We start from the raw sequence: 16,310 nt of genomic DNA, 5'->3' as shown, positions 1-16,310 counted from the left end.
TAGTATATCTGCTAAAAGTTCATTTTGTCAAGTACACAACTGTATAGCCTCAATGCTAACAGAAGTAAAAGAACTAAATGCTGTAACTCCACTTTAAGCCAATGAAAAACCTTCTGGCAAGCTGCAATCAGCCTATGACATTACAGCCCAGAGATTTTATCATACCAGAAAATTACAGGCTGCATAGTCTTTGTAATTGGCATGAATTTTCTATATCAGTATGGTATGAAATGAAGAAAAACCAAAAGTTCAGGGCCTTTTGAGTTAGGAGAAATATGAGATGCCCTATTAAACCCTGTCCTTATGCCTAGCGTGACAGGATGATTTGAAGTCACCGTGAGAATACATCATTTCACAGAAAGGTTGAAAAGGTCCAGTTATTGCTTCTAGAAGCCAGGAGACTGGGTGCAGCTCTCAGCAGAAGTGATTTCTCAAATACCTTGGGCCCACATTGTCCATACGTTCATAGCCCGTTCTTTCCTAACTGAAGGTCTCCATCCCGCATTTTTGCTTTAAGTGCACACTCATGTACCAGCACAAGAAAACTGACCAATCGTGTTTCTGCTCAAGTAGCCCTTGCTATAGGAAATATGAGTAGGTCTGTGTGTTTGGGTTTTTGCCAGTGTGTCTTAATGTTTTACTGTCCTTGAGAAATTGGCCTTTATTCTCTCTGCACCTTTGTTTCTTTTTGTTCCCCCTGAAATATGTGCGTAATTCTCAATCTGAGCTGACAGACAGAGTAGAAAAGCTGCCATGACTCTTTCTGAAAGAAACGTATTCAAGAAAGCCTCTGAAGCAGGGCATTTAAAATACCAGCCCCATATGAGATTTTTTTTGGGGGGAGTGAATAATGCTACATTTTTTTTGATGCCAATTTCATGCACATTCACACCAAAGTATGACTTGTTGGTCAGTTCTGCCTTTGCTTTATTAAAGTTTTTTTTTAGTTTATCTTGGAAAGGCAGTTGGACAAGCAGGCGTGCTTGGGGTTTTCCTCCTTTTGTTTTGTTTCTTTGTTGTGCATTATGTTTTCCATTTCACCTTATTATGCCCGTTCTGCATATTGCCAGCAAAAATCAGGCCATCGTGGGTATTTGCAACTATTTTGAGTTTGATATTGCTAAGTAAAAGGTCTGTTTTGGAAAATCACTCCTGAGCTGCTTTAATGCCATAAGAAATCAACATAGGGAGTTGATTGTATTTGAACAGCAATTAAGATAGCGATCTCTTGCAACAATGTGGAACAATGCCGCTCTTAGTAAGGATTTATCTTCCACGATCAATAACCTAACAAAGGGTTTGTTTATTATACAAGAGGTTAGACAAAAAATGGCTGATATTATAGTCTCAATATCTCAAAATAATGATGGAGTGTAATCGTGTGAGAAGTAGCTCACACAAGCCTTTCTTTATAAAGTAAGATTTCCTCTTACTTAGCTAGAAGTGCAGTTGTGGCTCAATGAGAAACAAAATTGTGCAATTTATAATGTTTGTCGCTATTTCATTACAAGTAAAACAGATCTTTTTCTCCTATTGAACACAATAGAAGATATTTTGAAGTAACCAAACAGTTGCTGGTAGCCATTGACTTCCATAGCATTTTCTTCCATACCAGCAGCTTGGTTACCAACATTCTTCAAAATAATTGTGTTCGGCAGAAGAAAGAACCTCATATTGCTATGTCTTTGCATACTGTACGTGTCTACAAACTATGGTAGCACATATTTTTGGGGGAGGTTTCATAGTTCTGAAATTATTTAGGGCTGTTGATTTGTCCAGATCAAATCATTTTATTGGATGTTGCATCTGTGGCAGGTGCAGCACTGTGGCAGACAGTATTAGTTCCCAGGAAATGAAAAGATTATTGGTTAAAGATTCAGATTATGACAGTAATGTAATTCCATCTGCTGAGTCATACTGCCGGTGTTGATGACTTTGTCTGCCTTTATTATAGAACTGAATATATGTCCTTGCTATTAGTATATGCTTGCTTTTTTTTTTAATATGTAGCATATATTATTTATATAATAAGTATTATCTATTATATTTGTTTTTTTATTATATATAAAAATGGTCATATTTTATTATAAAATTATACATTTACTTTTTATATTATATATTAAATATTTATATTTTAAATAATATGTATTGAGTTTGCCTATTGATAATATGCCAGTACGTCTTTGACTACCTACCGTATCACCTACAACACTAGCCATTCTGTTTAAGGGTTTTATATCTCAAATTCAGTTCAGTCTTTAAATCATTCAGTTTATTACTGCATAGTATGCAGAAACCATTTGTGTGACATTAGCAGTGATATAGCTTAGCAGAATAGGAAATTACTTGACCTGGAATGCAAGTGCTGGAATGCAGGACTCCAGACTAATTCCTCCTTGTGCTCTTTCATATTAGCAGAAACGCACAATTCTCTGACACATGCCAGCTACGCCTCAGCTTCTTTCCTGGATGTTCCTTTGTACACAAAATCGTGTTGACGTGTTCCTGAGAGTGATAGATTACCCGACGCGAACAACTCGATGGAGCGCCGAGAACCGGATGAGGATACAGGTCACTGCAAGAGATTAGACTTGTTAAACAAAGAGACTTTGTGTAGAATTTAACCAACAAAGCCCGGGAGTTCATTGTCCCGGGAAATGCATTATGCATCTGAAGGCTTTTAGTGCAATTATCAAAGGATGTCTTGAGTATTGTGTCATTTATAGAGGAATGACGAAAGAAAGAGATGCTGAATTTTATAAAGCTGGATACTCTTATATACATAAGTTTACACATTTTATAAGAGTTAACATGAGCAAAGATGACTTTCAAATAATGAGGTGTACTCAAATGCTTTTGAATACAAAAAAAGTGTTTTAATTAATATTTATATACATAAATGTTTTTTTTTCTTTTCTATTTGTTTTTTTTTCTATGATTTTTCTATGGTTTCTGTTTTTTTTAATCAATCAATTCATGTATTTTTGGTTAAAGGAGAATTTAGAAAGGGGATATTGCTTTTCATAGGTACGAGTAACAAAAATAACAAGGAAATTCATATGCGGCTCAGAGGTATAAGATAAAGTATGAAGCGCCGTTTGCCATTAAAAGTGCACCAGTTGTTATAATGACAGAATGGAAAGAGATGTCCAGAAGATATCATGGTATTGGTTTTGCATTATGGCCATGTCTAATTTCCATTCCACTGTTGTTATTTTTTTCTCAAACCTATTTGTGCAGTGCTTTTCCATTAGTTGATTTAGAAAAACAAAAAATGGAGACCACTCAACAGGGGTAATGTGAGAATAAGTCCACTAATTTAGAAGAAATCAATTTTCATTCATGAGCGGAGAGCGGCTCGGCATGCTCGCTTAAAATTTAAAAGCTTCAGGCACTTGTTCAAAGCGCTGAGTTCATAGATATTGTTTATTTAAAAAAAAAACAGTTGTGAGTATGCTGCACATTTAGAAGTACATGGGAAAATGTATGTTTGGGGCCCTGTGCTGAAATGCAGCCAGAAATAAAGCCAGTGTTCAACGCCCCTCCATTGCTTAATGTCAAAGTGATGTACTTTAGTTAGTGGCCCTGTGTCAGTGTTTGGGAGTGTATTTGTCACCGTTAAAACGGTCTGAGATGTCACACCCAAGCAGAGTGCTCAGATTTTAAATCCTGTCTCCTGTGAAGTGACATTTGTCATTAGTCTCAGAGTATGCAGTGAGGTTTTTAATCATTTTGAATACCTGTCATGTTTAATGTTAGGAAGTCCTGGAGATTTTATATATACTGATTTTACCATATTTAAATTCATTCCACAGAGCTCCACCGAAAGTGTCTGGGTCTAGTTAGAAGTGTTTAGTTCCTCAGTGTTGTGTTTGAAGAACAAACAACAGGGAAAATGTCAGTTTTCTTAAAACACCGGCTTGCTGATGATGTACAGTCTTTGTTTGTATATGGAATATATCACGATGCATGCACAATGTTGATGTTTCTTTGTTTTTTGTCTCTTCTAACTAACATAGAGGTTTTAATTGAAATTCCTGATTCAAACAGGAAAGGAAAGATTTGATTGGTGCCATTTGATAAAACAGTTTAAAACAGAATAAATATTTTGGTTGTTTAACATCTGTTTTTCTGTGGGAATGAACAATGGATCTCTCATTGTCTGCTTTGGGAGTAAATAACCAAAGTCAAGAGCTCTTCAACATGGTTGCCCAGAAAGATCCAAAAATTGCCACTAAGAGGTCAAAATGAGACTCTATGATTAGTCGAAGAGGCATATGGTTAACTGAAGTTCAACTTATGACCTCAAGTTCGTCATCACAGATATGTCATTGAACGCCAGTGGGCCTTGAACGCTTTTGAGAAGATTAAAAATGAGATAATTAGGGTGACTGAATCTGCAGTTTGTGGCTGATTATGGCATTTGTGAAACACAAAGGAGCATTTCAGCCTTGACGTCAATTTTAAGGTGGACCTAAGCTAATTTGCCACAAGTACCTTTGGGAATCGCTGATGGATTTTTTTTTTTTTTCTTTTTTTTTTTTTTTTAGAATGGCGGTTTTCAATTTATTGAATTGAATTTATTTGAACATAAGGTTTGTGGTTGACGTTTCTTGAAGAGCTGCTGTTGAACAAATGTGAACAAAACATTAAAGGCTTTTCAAATAATGTTAACCAGATTTTGTTTTACTTACATAAATACAATAATAAATATTTTTATTTATTAATTATATTCAAAATAAATGCTGGTTATTTATTTATATGTATATAAATAAAAATATAAATATTTTATAAATACATTCAAAGCTGAATTTACAAACTGAACTGCTGTATTTCAAAAATGTTGATTGATCAATGATTTTTTTAAGGAAAATACTGAAATGATGAAAACCCAGCTGTCAACCTACTGTTCACTGATTCGATCCAATGCTTTCACAAATCTCCCTTGTTTTGATCCTGCAGATGATCTGTAACCATCTGCGAAACAAAAATTGAAATCTGTCGAGCTCAGAGAGGACCTGTTTTGAAGAGCGCTTTGTATTGTATCCATCTGCTTTACAGATGACCTAATGATGATCTAACAGAGCAATGGCAACAGCTCGCATTTCTCTATGTGTTATCTATGGGATGAGTTACAGACAAGCTTCAAGAACTTCAAGATCAATACCGAGAATCAGCAGCCTTTTATGCTTTTGAAAACATACTTGAAGGAAATCCTTGAGATGTTTTAATGAAGTCAAAGTCTAAACATTAACTTTAACTTTCTGTGCAAGGCCTTCATGCAAAATAAGTCTGGGCTTAATGAGAGACACGTGTTACATTTTCTAAGCCTTTATTGAAAAGCGCATTTACAAATTTCACCATTCATTTGGCGCTACATATTCCACTGTTATGAATCATCATTTAAAGGGATAGTCACCCCATAAATAAAAAGTCTGTCATCATTTACTCACCCTCATGTCATTCCAAACCTTAATGATTTTCTTTCTTCTTCTGAACACAAAAGAAGATAAATTGAAAAATGCTGGTAAATAAACAGTTTCAGTTCTCATTGACTTCCACTGTATAGACAAAAAAAAAAAAAAATTAAATACACTGGATGTCAATGGAAGCCGAAACTGTTTAGCATGTGGGTGAGTAAATGGTGACCAAGTTTTCATTTTTGTGTTTACTATCCCTTTAAGCCCACCCGCTTTTATGGTGTAAAGGCGTCCATTGCAAAGAAGTACATACCCTTGTACAAATAAACAAACCCCAATACAATTCAAGGCTCAAAAAGGCATCACTCACGTTTTATGGCTGTGAAAGTTCAACAGGAAAGCAGAGAATTTTTTTTTTTAGCTGATTGCTGTGAGACTTGAGTTGTTTTGTCTTGAGGTCAGTTTTTGTTTTCTTTAATGCTCTTTGGGCTTATTTCAAGTCACTCTTTGTCTCTGGAGACACTTTGCAGTTTCTTCTGCTGTATTTAATATATTTAAAGACAAGCAGAAAGACTTTTTAAGTGTTAAACAATGTTCTAATAAATACTGTAGTATATACAGTGAAAATGCCACATGACTTATTGCACACACAATGCAAAGAAAACTAAGAACATATTGAGACCCATATTGAGACACAATTGAAACCTTATGTATACCTACAGTATATACCTTTTTTCTGCTTGTAATTTTATCTTGTTGGGCTTTGGAAACTGAGTTAGACTTTATACAATATAGTGACCTTTTTGTTGATGATTACTTGTCCGATTTAATCAGAATAATCAGCAATTCAGATGTTTTATCAATGCCAGAACTTCTTCTGCTCCATGCACATCAAATGCACTGTAGTAGACCCATGCATTTTTTTAAATGGCAAAGCAAAGCTGACAGTATTATGTGGTTGTTGGCACCTGCAAGCATAATCGAATTAGCCAAAATATTTCAAAAACAAACAGACAAGGGGTGTGAAGAACTGTGAATGACAAGTGTTTCAGTTGTTCAGGCTTTTTTTCTGTGACTTCTACAGACACATGTTGCACATTTGACTGAAGTAGTATGTTTTAGTTGTACTGTATATGAAAGCCAGTCAGACCTTCCACTCTGTTTACTTCTATGTCTGTCCACTGATTAGCTATAAATAGCTTAGGGGCCCTATTGTTTCCAAGATATTTAGTACAGATGGAAGTTTATCACAAAGTTCAAAAAGTCACCTGGAACAGCAGATTGTGACCCCTGTCAAGCATTCCAGGAATCCCAGAGCACTCTGGGCGTCATGTCACTGCTCAAGCGATTTTACAATCAGATCTTCTCCAAGTAAATTCATAGATTATGAATGTGTCTGGTTTTAGAGGAGATAGGGGCTAGTTGTCACAATTTTACTTTCAGTGACTATTTCTCAGGGTTCATATGTTTAAATTAAAACTTGGTAAAAAACTCAGTTTCTATATAAACACATACCTTAAAGCAGGAGGAGCGAGACCCCAAAATGGGACACATGTCCGTTCTAATTGGGTTGTAGACAGCAGGGGAAAATGAACATAATATATAATAAAAGTCTTAATTATTAATAAAAAATATTCTGTCTTGACGATAATGATGATGATTATAGATATTATTAATAACAATTAAAAGATACTGGCAAATTAATATTTAACTTATACATATTTAATGTTATTATTTTACGGAAAAATAGTTTTGTTTGTTTTTCTTTTGGAGTCACAGCTTGTTCAGTGTAAAATCTGGGTCCTGAAGCCGAACTATTTGAAATATATTCAATATTTTCACAGTTTTTACCCAGGATAAATATACTATTTATTTAAATATACTATATATTTCACTGAACACAACATGCCTCGCTATATGCATTATGATTAAATATATAATTATGACTCTAATTATAACTCCACGGGAATCCATTGTTTCTATTCAAAGTATAAGTCACACCAAACGTTTGCCCTGAATATTAGTGTTTTCTATTAAGGGGTCTTAAGACTTACACCAAGCTTTTTTATTCCCCTCTTATGGTCTGGTGGGAAATAACCTGTGTCAGACTTGTACTTAAGGTTATCAAGTCCCCTCTGCATTTTTATACTCTCTGCACTCAGAGAAGTAATGGGATTTAATCATATGAAATTCATTTAGCCGATTCACAGCATGTCTGACAAGAAAAGTATTTTTTGACTACATTTATATGGTTTTCATCCATCACTCTAGCGAGCTGATTTTATACACGAAATTTAATCACACTGAGGGATGAATAATTCAAAATGTCAAGTGTTGAAATGAGTCATTACTAAATTCTTGTTTCTTTGTATCACAATTTATTGAAAAGATCAGGCGGATATGCTCCTCGAACTCACTTTCAATAGCTGGCTTATTGAAATTGGTGCTTTTTAAAGTCAAATATTTGAAGGCTGAATGACGCCTGTGATGATGCACATACCATGACTGTGTCCCATCAGCTTTGAGTCAGTCCCTCTGTTTTCCTTTATACAAAGGCTGCATCTTTTATGCGTTTTCTATGAATCCAAGTTGGACTTCATGTCTGGCTCGCCTCTGGGGCTCTATCATTGCTGAATTTCTTGTCTGCCTGTCTACCCTTTTCTTGTCAGAAAAGCATTCACTGTAAACTCTCTATTCTTTTGGCTGGTTTATGTAAGCTAAAAAAGTGATGTGTGAGATGTTTGTCCTCTTGGCACTTTCACCTCCAGGATTGGTGGAGAGCTGTTGTGTGGCCGGGCAGAAATGGGCAGAGGAGAACCAGCCCTGTAACCATATGCCTGTCAAAACAGAAGACCTCAACTCTGTGTGTGGGTAAGTTGGCTGACCATTTCTATGCCTTGGTTATGCTCTTCACAACACCACAGAATCCAGTTTATTTGCAGTTATATGTCCTCTTACCAGTAAAGTATATGTTGGTGACCCAAAAACCACTGACCACAAAAATCAAAGGGATAATTCACCCAAAAAATAAAAAAAATACTGTCATCATTTACTTACCCTCCACTTGTTCCAAACCTGTATGAGGTTCTTTTCTTTGTTAAGCACAAAAGAAAATATTTTGAAGAATGTTGGTAACCAAACTGCTGGTGACCTCTGACTTCCTAGTGTTTTTTCTATATTATGCAAGTCGATGGCTACCATCAACAGTTTGGTTGCCAACATTCTTCAAAAAAATGTTTTCTTTTTGTGCTCAACAGAAGAAAGAAACTCATACAGTATTGGAACATCTTGAAGGTGAGTAAATGATAAAAGACTTAGCATTTTGGGTGAACTATCCCTTTAATAAAGTTATAGGATACAGGACCAGTTGTGTGTGGCTCATGAGCTTCAGTCAAGCAATAAGCAGGGCGACTGAGAATAGTTGTTTCTAATCTCCCCTTAAACCAAAGAAAATCAAAAATTCCACTGACAACTAACCATAAGCACCTAGTATTTTCCAAATCTGTGGTCTTTTTAAACCAGGGGTTTACTATAAAAAAGTAAATATTATTTTAAAGAATAAAAAATATTTATATAATATAATATAATATAATATAATATAATATAATATAATATAATATAATATAATATAATATAATATAATATAATATAATATAATAACTGTTCTTTTAGTCATCACTCTGCAGTGTCAAGTGATTCTTCAGAAATCATTCTATTATGATGATTTGGTGCTTTCTTCTTTAAAAAAAAAAAAAAAAAAAAAAAAAAAAACACGGTAATGAACTGTAATTTTATTTACACTATTTTTCATAAAAACTTTACACCTTTCTCTAGCACTCTTTTTTGCTGCCCCCTGGGGGTCCTCTGCTCTAAATAACAATAAATACAACTGATGAGACAGCCTTGGTTTGACAGCTTTAGTTTTAGAATCAGGTATTAAATTCTGTTCAAATGTCTGTTCAAGGTTGTCCAGAAGCAGTGCTGTTCAGGTGCTCTGAGAGGCATCAGGTGTCAGGCTGGCATGAATGCAGCAAGGGCCGGACATGCCTGTGAGGGAAACAGCCCACTCTGTGGGGAAGATTCCCAAATGGTAAGATCTTAAATAGTGGCATCAAACAGACTGCAAAATAATGACTGTTTATAACAGTCCACAGAGACCACAAAATAATGACAGAAAAATACTAATGACGTATAATCTCTGTGGGATTCTGCATGTTTGGAAACAGACATTATTTTGGCAATTCGAAATGATTTACTGAATTCTATCTGGTCATGTGAATGGCTGAAAATTACATGTCCAGGTTTGTTCCAAATTTCATTAACCCTTATGATTAAAAATAAAGTGTGACAAAAAAATTGTTTTGATTGGCTGTGATTGGCATGACATCACATGACATCAATTTGCACTTTTAGTGTGGAAAGCACTTGTTGCTAAGCAAATGACTTGTTGCTCAACAGTCACATCACATCTTTTTTGCTGTTTCATGCAGGATTGCTGTAACTGCTGTGCGCTGGGTCTGCGTTTGCGAAGGGAAGGTAAAGGTTGCGAAGTGCATCAGCACCTGAGCTACCCTGTGGACACGTCTTCCTCACCTGCTGCGAGGAGGGAGAGGAAGGTCTTGCTCCACCTACGATCAAGAAAAAACAGAGGCCTCAACCGACCGTTCTTCCTAAGAGAGGTGAAATACTTGTCTTTTTCTTACAGCAGAATGCATGGTTTGCAATGTGTAACCTGTAGTTTATGGCTGATTTCCAGTGGCTGAAGTCTGGGGTGAGTGAGAGTTCATATTTTATTTTGACAAACCAATCTAGACGTGCTGTCATGCCAAGAAAGCGTTGTGATGGAGACACACCATATGATGTGAAACCACAGGAGAATCTGGAATGTCTCGGTTTTGAGCTGCATTTTTAACACAATGTCCCAGTTATCTCTTCATCCCAGTGACTTTTGAGTTCATGTCTTCATATTAACATAAGAGCCTCAGTTGTGATTGTGCTTGTTTGTTTTTGAAGCCTGGATCATATTTGGAAGCATCTGAAGTCTGGCTGTGTCTTGGCATTCAGTTTCACATTCAAGTTCGTCACACTGCTGGCCGAGAGGTTGACATTGATGGATCAGAGGAAAGAAAGATGCCCTGAGCTGATTGGTCAGGTGTCACGTTACCGTTCAGAATAACGCACAAAGATGCTGGCAAGCTGGGCTGAATCAGAAGCAGATGGCAAAGCAGGCTGTTGTCTCTCTGCCCGTGCCAGCAAACTTTCCTTCTGTCTCAAATGTTTCAGCTGACTACTTTCACTAATTTTGGCAGGATTTGCATGGAAACATTGTTCTTTTTTTGGATTTCTATTCATCCTGTGAATTGTGCTATATGTTTACACTGGGACAAGAGCTGATATTAGCTTCAGGAATAGACTGTGTACCCTCCAAAAATTGATTTTTGCTGCCTTTTAAATTTAATTTATGAAAATGAGGTAATGCATCACAATTATTTTGTCTTAACCTGATTTCTTTGCATGAAATGTATTTAAATTTGGAAAATGGATGTCGACTTGATCCTTTTGTATTGGGAATATGTGAATAATGTTCACTGGAGAAAATCCAGATGAAATCCAGATCCAGACCCACACAAACACAGAACTGAGTCAAGCTTTATTTATTTATTTGTTTGTTTGTTTGTTCATTCTAACATCTGCCTGTGTAGTTTACTTAACTTACTAAATTTTAAAATATACATTTTTTCTTAACTTGTTAAATGGCATCTTATATAAAAATATTAAATATATAAAATAAAAGATATAACCCAAAGTCATGTTTGATGAAAAAGGCAAGAATTTAAAAAAATAATTAAATTGTGTAATGTAAGCTGCAATACTTGTAATACTTTTTGGATTTTATTAATCTAAAATGACCTGCCTGTGTCAACACCAATAGCCTCGTGGGCAGTACACTGTTGCACTAGTTCGAGTCTCTGCATTTGGACCTCTCTCTTCCACTTTAATTTCGTCCTTTTTTTAAAGGCAAAAACCCCTTTAGTAAAGATATATTTTTTTAAATTACCTGCCTGTTTAGTTTAATTTAATACTCTACTAAATTAAAATATTTTGTATTATTTATATTTAAAACATTTATTTCTCTTAACTTGTTAAATGACATCTAATAAAAAAATATTACATTTGTTAAAATATTTTTTATTAAAAAATATAACCCAAAGCCATGCTTAGTAAAAAGCCAAGAATTTAAAATAAAATGCATTAAAGTGTTTAATAAAATTAAGTTTCAAGACTGTTTTGAAACATTATCAGAGAAACATAAGCAGTGCTGGAAAAATTCTGTGGAAATTTCCCTCGGTTTAATTAAGTGCATTAAACCTGTTTGTGGCTTGCAGCTGAATAAAGTTTTCCAACGCTGTCCTGGCTTTTATTCTATCACCCTGAGAGCCATAGTGCCATATCAGTGTAATGACAGATGCTCATTGCTCAACTAGCACTCCCGCAGTTATCAGCAAAGCCCAAGTCAATAGACCCAGTTCACTATTCCTATGAATGAGACATAAAACCCAGACTTCACCTCTTGCTTTGTCTCAAGTGGCACATTCCTTTGGCCCAGTGCCTTGCTTCCCCTAAAGAGCCAACCTGATATCAAAACATAAGATGTAGAATACATGTGATAAAGTGGATGAAAAACCTAATTAAGTTGAAAAAAATTTATTAAGTAAAAAATATAGGTGTTATGATCCTTGGATTATACTGGAGGAAAAAAGTGCTTGATTTGAAAAATATATTATAAGTAATGTAAATAAAAAAATGAAGAAGTTTGATGTAAAATATTTCTGATATTTAAAGAAACTTTTCTGCAAATGACTTTCCCAAAAGCAACCCCCCCACCCACCCCACACTCAAAATAAAATCACAGAAAGGACCCCTGTAGACTCTAATGACTGTCATGCCATTTCAGATGGCATAAATGATAACTATTCAGGGCTTTTTGAAGGGAAAACAATCATAGCAGCTGTTAATGTAGTGTCTTTCCAGACAGAAGTGCTCAAAAATAACTGCTTCAAGGGGCCCTTCAAATCAAACGCTTTCTGTGAGTCAAAGCCTGTAAGGCTCTCAAAATAACAGTCAATTTATGCTTTTTTATGATATGAGAAGGTTAGTTCAGGTTCACATAAAATGGTAGCACTCCAATAAAAAAAAAATGAAATAATTTTTACTTTAAATGTTAGGTTAAGAAATAATGATTGAGGTGTGTACACATGCTGTCATGTTAGTTCATTAAATCAAACCTAAACTATCATCAAATACACATGAAACCATGTCAAATTAGCATTGCATTTGTTTTTCATTAAATCCTCATTTTGAAAGCCAATAGTAGAGATCTTCTTATTTATTTGTGTTGGCTAATATAAATATTTAATTCATTTACTTCCATTTTGTCAGACAAAGTTTAAAGGATTAGTTATAATTTGCTGAAAATGTTCTCATCCTCAGGCCATCCAAGAAGTAGATGAGTTTGTTTCTTCGTCAAAACAGATTTGGAGAAAGTTAGCATCACATCACTTGCTCACCAGTGAATCCTCTGCAGCGAATGGGTGCCATCAGAATGAGAGTCGAAGAAGCTGATAAAAACATCACAGTAATCCACATGTAATCCAAAAACAGCTTTTCACTTCACAACATTGCATGAAAAAATCTGTATAGGGACCAGTAAACTCCTGTACACACTGCAGATTTTCAGACAAATCTGGGAGTATTACTAACCAGACACAGAAATACCATGTGTCCATATTCTGCCAGATATGTACCAATTCGGATGTATGTTACTGAGGTATTCTTCCGTGCAACAGTCGTTTGTTGCCATGACAAATAATCCCCTGAATGAAGGGGGCGTTCACACCTTTGTACCACTGTGCCCTCCCCTTCTGGTCATTTATGTTAAACTGGTTGATTTGAAACTAAACCCACCTCTAAACCAGACAGCTATTGGGCCACTGAGCACACAGATGTTCCTCAAAAGTCATTTCATTGGTAAACTTATTTATCCCACTCAAAACAATTACAGAAAAGTGACTTTATTGTTACAATAGGCTTGTTTGACTTCATGCAGCACCACAAAGATCGTAATAGTAAATTAGTCAAATAGTAAATAGAATCCAAAACATAAAAACAGTCAGAAAACAATTTCAACAAAAAACAACGTTTAAAAATACAGCATCTACTTTGAATGAAAGATTTCAAGCAAATGCAGTAAATAACACATGAAATGATGTGTCCCAGCAGACTCCATTCCTCACTGTAGATCCTGTGTGCATCCACAACAACAACAGTATCTTCCTCATCTAACATTGAGCTCAACCATTTCTGTCCTCTGCAGCTCTCTTTCTGTGTTCGTCTCGGTTAACCTTGTCTCCAGCAACAGCAAAACAACAGTAATGTTGACAATAATCTTTACAGGCTAAAAAAGAAGTTACTTTATGTCAATTTCTAAACTTACAGTTGTCTCTCTGGCTTTTTATGCCACGACCTTGATTGAGAGTTTCAGCTGGGCCTGACCAAACATAACTATTGAACAGTTCCACTGTTGCCTAGGAAAAGATACACATCTTAACTCATAACACACACTGACTCTGACCCCACACTGGCGGGCATTAATCATGATTGGAAGAGATACTGCTAGAGAAACCACTTCTCCTGATACACCAGTAAAGAACCAGGTCATACTTTCTGAGAAATAATATGGAAAGAATGAAACTGGGGAGAGAGAATGCCTTCAAATTATAAAACATTCATAGATGATCTCTTACGGCAATGACAAAAATAATACAGCTAGCTACATTTGAGTTCAGTAATATTAAGACTAATTTGAGGCTGTTTTGTGAAACTTCCCTGGCTCACCCCCTCCCTCCACCTGGGAACACAGTAAGCACCTTAACTGCTGGTCATTAACATATGAAAGGTCTGACAGCCAGCAGTTCTCACAACCACCGGTGTTTCAGATGTATATATCCATGAAACTTGGGTATTTCTGGAAATGTACTGTTCTGTGTATATCTTGGCTTCACATACATCCAGCAAACCTGAAATTACACGGCAGTTTACCATGGCCAGATATGACCAGATTTGACTCTTTTCATTCAGAGCAAGACATTAATTGTTGGATTGAATTTGTGTTGATTGCTTGTGGATTACTGTGATGTTTTTATCAGCTGCTTGAACTCTCATTCTGACGGAACCCATTCACTGCAGAGGATTCGCTGGTAAGCGAATAATGTAAATAATGTATTTAGCAACTGTATTTAGTTAGACTTCCAGGGGAAGTTGTGGCCTAATGGTTAGAGAGTGTTTATAACCCACATCCTAAGGAATCTCGGGCCGGCAATACCACAACTGAGGTGCCCTTGAGCAAGGCACTGAACCCCCAACTGCTCCCCGGGTGCCGCAACATAAATGGCTGTCCACTGCTCTGGGTGTGTGTTCACTGCTGTGTGTGTGCACTTTGGATGGGTTAAATGCAGAGCATGAATTCTGAGTATGGGTCACCATACTTGGCTCTGTGTCACGTCACTAATACAGTCACATGCAAGAGATATACAGCCATATCAGCCTTTAAACCTACTATCTTTCCTCTTTCTCAGTATCGGAAAGTCAGTTTCCGAAGCAAGCGTTGTCGGTTGGGGATTTGGATCCAGCAGCTAATTCACTGGAGGATTTGGAGCATGATGACAGGTGCCAGAGATTCGCACCACTCTGCCATCACACCTGCATCAACACTCGTGACTCCTACCTGTGCGCCTGCCACCCTGGATACACACTCCTGCAGGACGGCCGCACCTGTGAGCCAGGTAAGAGCAGCTCCTCTTTGAGTTCTGATGACTCAGTATACAACAAAATCCCATGTTTGTGTTTCTTACTGTATATAGATAGAGTTTTGTATGTGTTAACCATTTTTATATTAAGCAGGTGTAGTTCAATGAAATATCCTATTTGGATATGCATAAAAGTTGTTGAGAACCTTCAGGGTTTATGTTATTTCATAGATTTTCACAACAGAGATCTGCTTCTGTATACAACATAGCATAGGCAAAGCTCATCTTTATGCACTCAAAACACACTCTATCAGCTCTGCATTAAATAGGGGGATTAATCTTAATACCTGCTCAACATCCTGTCTGCACTGTGTGTGTGTGTGTGTGTGATACTTAGATCTGATCTGGATTCAAAATGACTTCAGATAACTCTCTGTGTGCTGTGAGTGCTTTTAGATTCGTGCCTGTACATACAGCAGTCGAGTGAAGTTTTTTATGATGAGTCAGTGAATTAGACGTCCTGATATATTATTTTTCAAACCTTTGAACTCTAAGGAACAACATGAATAATATTCATTCATTATACACTATAGGATACATGATTTTACATAAAACTGAAATGAAGTAAAATTGCCATCAAACATTAGCCAAAAATGGAAATGTACTCACACCTCATGGTATCAGGGTTACAATAGTATTACATACTATTTGAAAATCTGGTATCTGAGGGTGCAAAAAAATCTAAATATTGAGAAAATTGCCATTAAAGTTGTCCAAATTAAGTCCTTAGCTATACATATTACTAATCAAAAATTATGTTTTGATATATTTACGGTAGGAAATTTACAAAATATCTTCATGGAACATGATCTTTACTTAATATCCTAATCATTTTTGGCATAAAAGAAAACTTGATAATTTTGACCCATACAGTGTATTGTTGGCTATTGCTACAAATACACCGGTGCTACTTATGACTGGTTTTGTGGTTATGGGTCACATTTTTCAACTAATATTTACATTTTGTTCCATCTTCATTTCAATTAACAAAAATGAGTTTTAGTAGTTTTAGTTTTTGCAAATA

At 35.9% G+C, this 16,310-nt stretch overlaps 1 protein-coding gene across 1 annotated transcript in view; it reads left to right on the top strand.

Annotated features, from left to right (window-relative positions):
• fbln2 (fibulin 2) overlaps positions 1 to 16,310 on the top strand; it is a 48,229-nt gene that overhangs the window by 10,763 nt on the left and 21,156 nt on the right. Inside the window, 5 exon segments of the mRNA XM_042734052.1 lie at positions 8,189 to 8,295; positions 9,385 to 9,510; positions 9,911 to 9,986; positions 9,989 to 10,099; positions 15,056 to 15,262. Of these exon segments, the coding sequence (XP_042589986.1) occupies positions 8,189 to 8,295; positions 9,385 to 9,510; positions 9,911 to 9,986; positions 9,989 to 10,099; positions 15,056 to 15,262 (627 nt within the window).

The sequence above is a fragment of the Cyprinus carpio genome, chromosome B11, assembly GCF_018340385.1.
Source record: "Cyprinus carpio isolate SPL01 chromosome B11, ASM1834038v1, whole genome shotgun sequence".
NCBI lineage: Eukaryota > Metazoa > Chordata > Actinopteri > Cypriniformes > Cyprinidae > Cyprinus > Cyprinus carpio.
Note: the sequence above shows the minus strand (reverse complement) of the source record. Positions and strands in the feature narration are given on the sequence as shown.